General features: G+C 48.9%; 1 protein-coding gene across 1 annotated transcript in view; it reads right to left on the bottom strand.

Moving 5' to 3' along the window:
* LOC122544236 (myelin-associated glycoprotein-like) overlaps positions 1 to 5,879 on the bottom strand; it is a 42,147-nt gene extending 36,268 nt beyond the window's left edge. Inside the window, exons 1-2 of the mRNA XM_043683312.1 lie at positions 5,538 to 5,879; positions 5,083 to 5,164 (exon numbers count right to left, since the gene is read on the bottom strand). Of these exons, the coding sequence (XP_043539247.1) occupies positions 5,083 to 5,122 (40 nt within the window). The 5' untranslated portion in view covers positions 5,123 to 5,164; positions 5,538 to 5,879. The remainder of the gene's footprint in view (positions 1 to 5,082; positions 5,165 to 5,537) is intronic.
* Between the last annotated feature and the right edge of the window lie 1,216 nt (positions 5,880 to 7,095).

Here is a 7,095-nt window from a genome sequence, read left to right as displayed (position 1 = left end):
TGTGGAGGTCCTGGGCCTCCTTCACCGCTGCTCCCTCACCACCAGATGCCTGGAGGAAGAACGCCTCATCTTCCGCCTCGGAACACTTCAACCCCAGGGCATCAATGTGGACTTCAACAGCTTCCTCATTTCCCCTTCCCCCACCTCATCCTAGTTTCAAACTTCCAGCTCCGCACTGTCCCCTGGACCTGTCCGACCTGCCTAGCTCCTTTTCCACCTATCCACTCCACCCTCTGCTCCCTGACCTATCATCTCCTCCCCCACTCACCTATTGTACTCTATGCTACTTTCTCCCCACCCCCACCCTCCTCTAGCTTATCTCTCCACGCTTCAGGCTCTCTGCCTTTATTCCTGATGAAGGGATTTTGCCCGAAACGTCGATTTTGCTGCTCGTCGGATGCTGCCTGAATTGCTGTGCTCTTCCAGCACCACTGATCCAGAACTTAAATTCACCTGGTCCATCTCAGACACCTCCCTCCACCTCCTGAACCTCTCCATCTCCGTCAACAGTGACCGACTCAGCATGGACATCTTCTAAAAACCCAATGACTCCCACCCTGCCTCCTGTATCCCTTATTCCCAATTCCTCTGCCTCCACTGCATCTGCTCCTAGGAAGACCAGTTCCGCCACAGAACACACCAGTTGGCCTCCTTTTTCAAGGACCATAATTTCTCTTCCCACATGGTCGATGATGCCCTTCAGCGCATCTCATCCACTTCCCACACGTAAGCCCTCGAACCCTACCCCATCAACCGCAACAAGGACTGAAACCCCACCCCTTGTCCTCACCTTTCACCCCACCAGCCTCCATATACATTGCACCATCCTCCGCCATTTCCACCACCTACAAATGGACCCACCACCAGAGACATATTTCCCTCTCCACCCCTATCCACTTTACGTAAAGACTATTCCCTTCATGACTCCCTTGTCAGGTCCATACTCAGGTCCCCCCAGGGGAGGTGGTAAAACCATTTGGGGCTGAGGCAGTGAATGGGGGAGCTGGTGGAATTGTCTGTCACAGTTTGCGGTCGAGGCCAAAACATTGAATGTTTTCGAGAAGGAGTTCGTGGTAGTTCTTGGAGATAAAAGGAACAAAGGGTATGGGGACTGAGTTGGTCGGTCAGCTGTGATCATATTAAATGGCAGAGCGAGCTCCTGCTCCAGTTTTCAACGTCTCTATGAGTGCATATGCTGCTGAGCGTTTCACTGCCACCTCTCTGCAGTTGGCACAGAGTGAGAAAAACTTCCCGGGTCACTGGCCCCCAGAAGATTGAAGGCAGAAGTCACATGACACCAGGTTATAGACCAACAGGTTTATTTGAAATCACAAGCTTTCGGAGTGCTGCTCCTTCATCAGGTGCAGTGAAGGGGTAGTGCTCTGAAAGTTGGTGATTTCATATAACCTTGTTAGACTGTAACCTGCTGTTGTTGTGATCTCTGACTTTGTCCATCCCAGTCCAACACCAGCACCTCCACATCATGGCCACTGAGAAGATTAGGCACCAGCTCAGCCTCAGGCAGGAGAGAACCCACATGGCCTTGAGATTCATGACTTCATTGATATGAACAAGTGAAACACAGGGGCAGCAGGCAGGGTTGTTGGGGGGGGACACTGAGGAACCTGACACCAAGGTTGTAGGACTGCAGGAACACGTAGAAAAGAACTTGTCTTGCTTTTGCAAAATGGGAGGTTTTAATCTTGGCAATGAGGAGCTGCTCCCTAGCCAGCTCACCTGGTCTTCCAGACTTTCACTTACCATCAACCTGTTTGATCGTATCAGCCTGTTTCATGCTGTCCTCAGAAATGAGTGAATACTGAAGCAAAATTCATTAAGGACCTCCCCTACCTCCTCCAACTCCAGGCAGAAATTCTCTCCACTATCCCAGATCAGGCCTTCCCTCACTCTGGCCATCTCCTTATCCCTCACAAGTGTAGAACGTCTTGGGGATTTCCTTAATCCTATCTGCCAAGGCTTTTTCATGTCCCCTTCTAGCTCTCCGAAGTCCATTTCTCAGTTCCTTCCTGGCTACCTTGTAACCTTCTAGAACCCTGTCTGATCCTTGCTTCCTCAACCAAAAGTAAGCTTCCTTCTTCCTCATGAATAGATGTTCCACATCTGTTGTCATCCAAAGTTCCTTCACCCTACCATCCCTTCCTTGCCTCCAAAAATATCCAGCACCCGCAGCAAGTGCTCCCGAAACAACTTCCACATTTCTGATGTGCATTTCCCTGAGAACATCTGTTCCAATTTATGCTCCACAGTTCCTGCGTAATAGCATCGGAATTTGTCCTCTCCCAGTTAAATACTTTCCCATATCATCTGCTCCTATCCCTCCCCATGAGTATAGTAAAATCAGGGAGTTGTGATCACTCGCTGAAATGCTCTGCCACCAAGAGATCTGACACCTGACCTGGTTCGTTGCCAAGCACCAAATCCAATATGGCCTCCCCTCTAGTTGGCCTATCTACATATTAAGTCAGGAATCCTTTCTGGACACACCGGACAAAATCGGCTCCATCCAAACTATTTGAACTAAGGAGGTTCCAATCAAGATTAAGGAGGTTAAAGTCACCCATGACAACAACCCTGTTATTTCTGCACCTTCCCAAAATCTGCCTCCCAATCTGCTCCCCCGTGTCTCTGTTGCTATTGGGGGGTCTATAGAAAACTCACAATAAGGTGACTGCTCCTTTTCTGTTTCTGACTTCCACCCATACTGACTCTGTAGACAAACCCTCCTCAACAACCCCCCTTTCTGCAGCTATTCCTGATTAGCAATACCACTCTTTCACCTCCCCCCATTCCTTCTGAAACATCTAAACCCTGGAACATCCAACAACCATCCCTGCCCTGTGACATCCAAATCTTCATAGTGGCCACAACTTCGTAGCTCCAAGTATTGATCCATGCTCTAAGTTCATCACCCTTACTCCTGATACTTCTTGTGTTTCAATAGACACACTCCAACCTGTCACACGGACTGCACCTTTGCCCTAACAACTGTCTATCCTTCCTCACAGACTCTCTGCACGTTGTACCTGCCTGTTCACCAGCTACCCCATCCTCTGATCCACTGTTCTGGTTCCCATATCCCAGCCAAACTTGTTGAAACCCTCCTGAAGCGCTGTAGCAAGCCTCTCGCTCATGGGTATCAGCGCCCCTCCAGTTCAGATGCAACCCATCCTCCCTGTACAGGACCCACCTTCCCCAGAAGGTATCCCAATGATCCACATGTCTGAAGCCCTTCCTCCTACATCAGCCCTGCAGCCATGAGTTCAGCTGCACTCACTCTCTGTCCCTAACCTCATTAGCCTGTAGCACCGGTAACAATTCTGAGATTATTACTGTGCGCGCCCTGCCTTTTAGCTTCCCAGCTAACTCCCTATATTAACTTTTCAGGTCCTCCTCCCTTTCCCTGCTTATCTCATCGGTACCAATGTGTACCATGACTTCTGGCTGCTCTCCACCCTCTTAAGAATCCTGTGGACTTGATCCGAGATATTGCTGACCCTGGCACCCGGGAGGCAACATGCCACCCGGGAGTGTTGTCCGCGTCCACAGAATCTCCTGTCTGTTCCTCTCACCATTGAATCTCCTCTCACTATCGATCTCCTATTCTCCCCCTTCCCTTTTGAGCCACAGAACCAGGCTCAGTGCCAGAGGCTGGGCCACTGTGGCTTTCCCCTGGTAGGTCGCACCCACCAACAATATCCAAAGTGGTGTACTTATTATTGAGAGGAACAGCCACAGGGGGTCCCTGCGCTGTCTGCCTATTCCCTTTTACTCTCCTGACGGTCATCCAGCCACCTTTGTCCTGTAACTTAGATGTGACTACCTCCCTATAACCCCTCTCTATCACCCCCTCAGCCTCCTGAATAATTTGAAGTTCACCCAGCTCCAGTTCCAGCTCCCTAACGCAGTCAGTGAGGAGCAGATACAGTCAGTAGGAACACCAATGGTGACCCTTCCCTCCCACATCCTGCAAGAGGAGCATGCAACTGCCCTAGTCTCCATTCACTTTGCTCTAAATGGCCAAAAGAAATGAAAAAAAAATCCTTATCTTACCAACCTCCCACACAGAGTCATTTGTTTTGCTTAGAGGAGGAGGAGGAAGATGAGTGGGAGATACTACATGTGTAGTGTTTTGGGTTTAGCTACTGCAGAATGTATCAGTTCACTTACCCCGTAGTACCCGCATCCAGAATAGTTATCAAAATGGTGGCATCAGAGTCGAGGTCATTTTCCAGTTCTTATTAAGGAGCTTTGCTTCAGCCTGTTACTGCCCTAGAGCATGGCAATGCCTCATTCAGATCCAATCCCACTGAGGCCCTTCCCCACACCTACCCATTGTAATCTCCTTTTCACTTAAAATATACACTTGGGGATCTCTGTGCTCCTCCACTACTTTTGTCAGTGAGCACAGGGGTGTTGAGTGAGCTAGACCTAGTATTCACACTCTCAGGTACCTTTCCCCCAGCCCCCCACTCATTAATCTCTCCACCCCTTCATCTCACAGCCTCATTCCTGACAAAGGGCTCTTACCTGAAACGTTGATTCTCTTGTTCCTCAGATGCTACCTGACCTACTGTGCTTTTCCAGCACCACACTCCCGACTCTAATCTCCAGTATCTGCAGTTCTCATTATCTCCTAAAGTTAGGAGGAGTCTGGAACCCAGCTCCCTGCTGAATTAGTTCCCAATCAGAGCTCAAGAAAGAGGCAGGATGATGGCTCAGTGGATCACACTGTTGCCTCACAGCAGCAGGGACTGAGGTTCGATCCCACCCTTGGGTGACTGTCTGGCATTTGCACGTTCTCCCTGTGCCTGTGTGGGTGTAAAGATGTACAGGTTTGGTCATAAATAGCCCTGTAGTGCCCAGGGATGTGTGGGTTAGCCATAGTAAATGCTGGGGTTAGAGTGGGCTGGGTGGCTGCGTCTGGATGGGATGCTCATTGGTGGGGTAGGAGCCAGCCTGCTAGGCTGAATGGCCTCCCTCCACACTGTAGCAATTCTACAAAGAACAATCTGTCACAAACACGATAAATCGTAAATCTGTCCAAAATGACGATGACATTACCTTGGAGAAGGAACAGCAGGAAGTAAGATCCCTTGATCATTGTCTGCTCCCAGATATTTCATCAGCTTCTCCCTCGAAGGCTCTGAAAGAGAAAGGAGTTAATGAAACCTCACTCCTGTCCGAGAGATCAGAACTACTTTTACACAACGTCCTCACTGAAAACTCTAATTCCCTTTGGGGTGACAGGTACTCTGCAAAGCTACAAAATTTCAAACAAGTAAACCAATGAAAGGTTTGCATTTATATATCACCCTTCACCTCCCCACAATGCTCATGTCTCTGCATTTCCCCTAATCTAGAAAGATGCTCCATACTACCGACTTCAACACTAGGCTCCCGAACTTAATATTAAACAGAAATATTTTGAAGCCACCAATCATTGGAATCTGTTTTTACAGAGTTACAATGTCAACACAGGATGATGTTGGTCCTGGAAGTGAGTTGCCGTTACTCACCCTGGTTCTGTCCGATTGCTTGCCCGGGACTAAGTACCAATGCACTCTGCCTGGGCTGAATGGTTCCTTCCTGTGCTTCTCCCGTGTATTTAATTCGAAAGGACTGACTGTGTCACAGTGAATGAGATCAGGAAGTCAGCTCAAAGACAGAAGTCAGCTGTTTAACAGGATTTCAGACAAACTGCTTTGTATGGCCCTGATTGTTTGAATGTGGCCGTGGGCAGCATTTAATATGGTCTGAGGGGCTGAATGGACTTCCTCCTGATCTTATGTAACAGGTTCGAGATGCTGATTGACCACCGCCCTGTATCCACGTTACAGGATCAAAGAACAGAGTGGCCACTTTCTAACGTGTGGAAATCCCTTCCCCAGAAAGCACTCGGGGTGGGGCCTTCCTGTGTATTCACTGCTGAGTCAGGCAGATGTTTGACTAATGAGGGAGTTGAGGCTCATGAGGAACAGACATGAAGCTTGAGCAATCAGGTCAGCCAAGAACAAGCTCAATGGGCCGAATGGCCTGATTCTGCAAGTTGTGTTGTTTTCAAACAGCGCCCCAGGAGTAGGCATGCAGACTGAAAACCAATGCAGAGTGGGAAGAGGCATTATCACAGCTCAAGCCTGAACCTAAAGCTCAACAGCTGCCATTCAGTATCTGGGCAGTGTGGTGGCTCAGTGGTTAGCACTACTGCCCAACAGCGCCATGGACCTGGGTTCAATTCCACCCTTAGGCATTGCTTGAAAGTGGAGTTGCAGGTAGGTAGGTAGGAGAGGGAAGGGGTTTTACATGCTTTCCCTTCATTGAGTATAGGTGTTGCGATGTCATGTTACAGCTGTACAGGACATTGATGAGGACACTTTTCGAATACTGTGTTCAATTCTGGTCTCCCTGCTACAGGAAGGATGTTATGAAACTTGAAAGGATTTACAAGGATGTTGCCGAGGTTGGAGGGTTTGAGCTACAGGGAGGTACTGAACAGTCTGGGGCTATTTTCCCTGGAGCGGCGGAGGCTGAGGGGTGACCTAATAGAGGTTTATAAAATCTTGAGCGGTATGGGTAAGGTAAATAGAATTTACCCATACCCCTGGGGTAGGGGAGTCCAGAACTATACAGCATAGGTTTAGGGTGAGAGGAGAACGATTTAAAAAGGACAAAAGGGGCAAATGTTTTCACACAGAGGGTGGTACGTGCATGGAATGAGCTGCCAAAGGAAGTGGTGGAGGCTGGTACAATAACAACATTTAAAAGGCATCTGGATGGGGACATGAATAGGAAGGTTTTGGAGGGATATGGTCCAAATGCTGGCAAATGGGATGAGATTAATTTAGAATTTCTTGTTGGCATGGACGAGTTGAACCAAAGGGTTGGTTTCTGCTCTGTACATCTATATGACTCGATGTGGGGTTTGCACGTGCTCCTTGCGTCTGCGAGTGATTCCCTCCAGGTGCTCTGGTTTCCTCCTACAGTCCATAGATGTGCAGGTTAGTGTGGATTGGCCATGGGGAATTGTCCCACAGTGTTCAGAGCTGTGCAGGTTGGGTGGGTTAACCATGGTGAAAA

Source organism: Chiloscyllium plagiosum, chromosome 47 (genome assembly GCF_004010195.1).
Source record: "Chiloscyllium plagiosum isolate BGI_BamShark_2017 chromosome 47, ASM401019v2, whole genome shotgun sequence".
Lineage (NCBI taxonomy): Eukaryota > Metazoa > Chordata > Chondrichthyes > Orectolobiformes > Hemiscylliidae > Chiloscyllium > Chiloscyllium plagiosum.
This window is presented reverse-complemented; position numbering and strand designations above follow the sequence as displayed.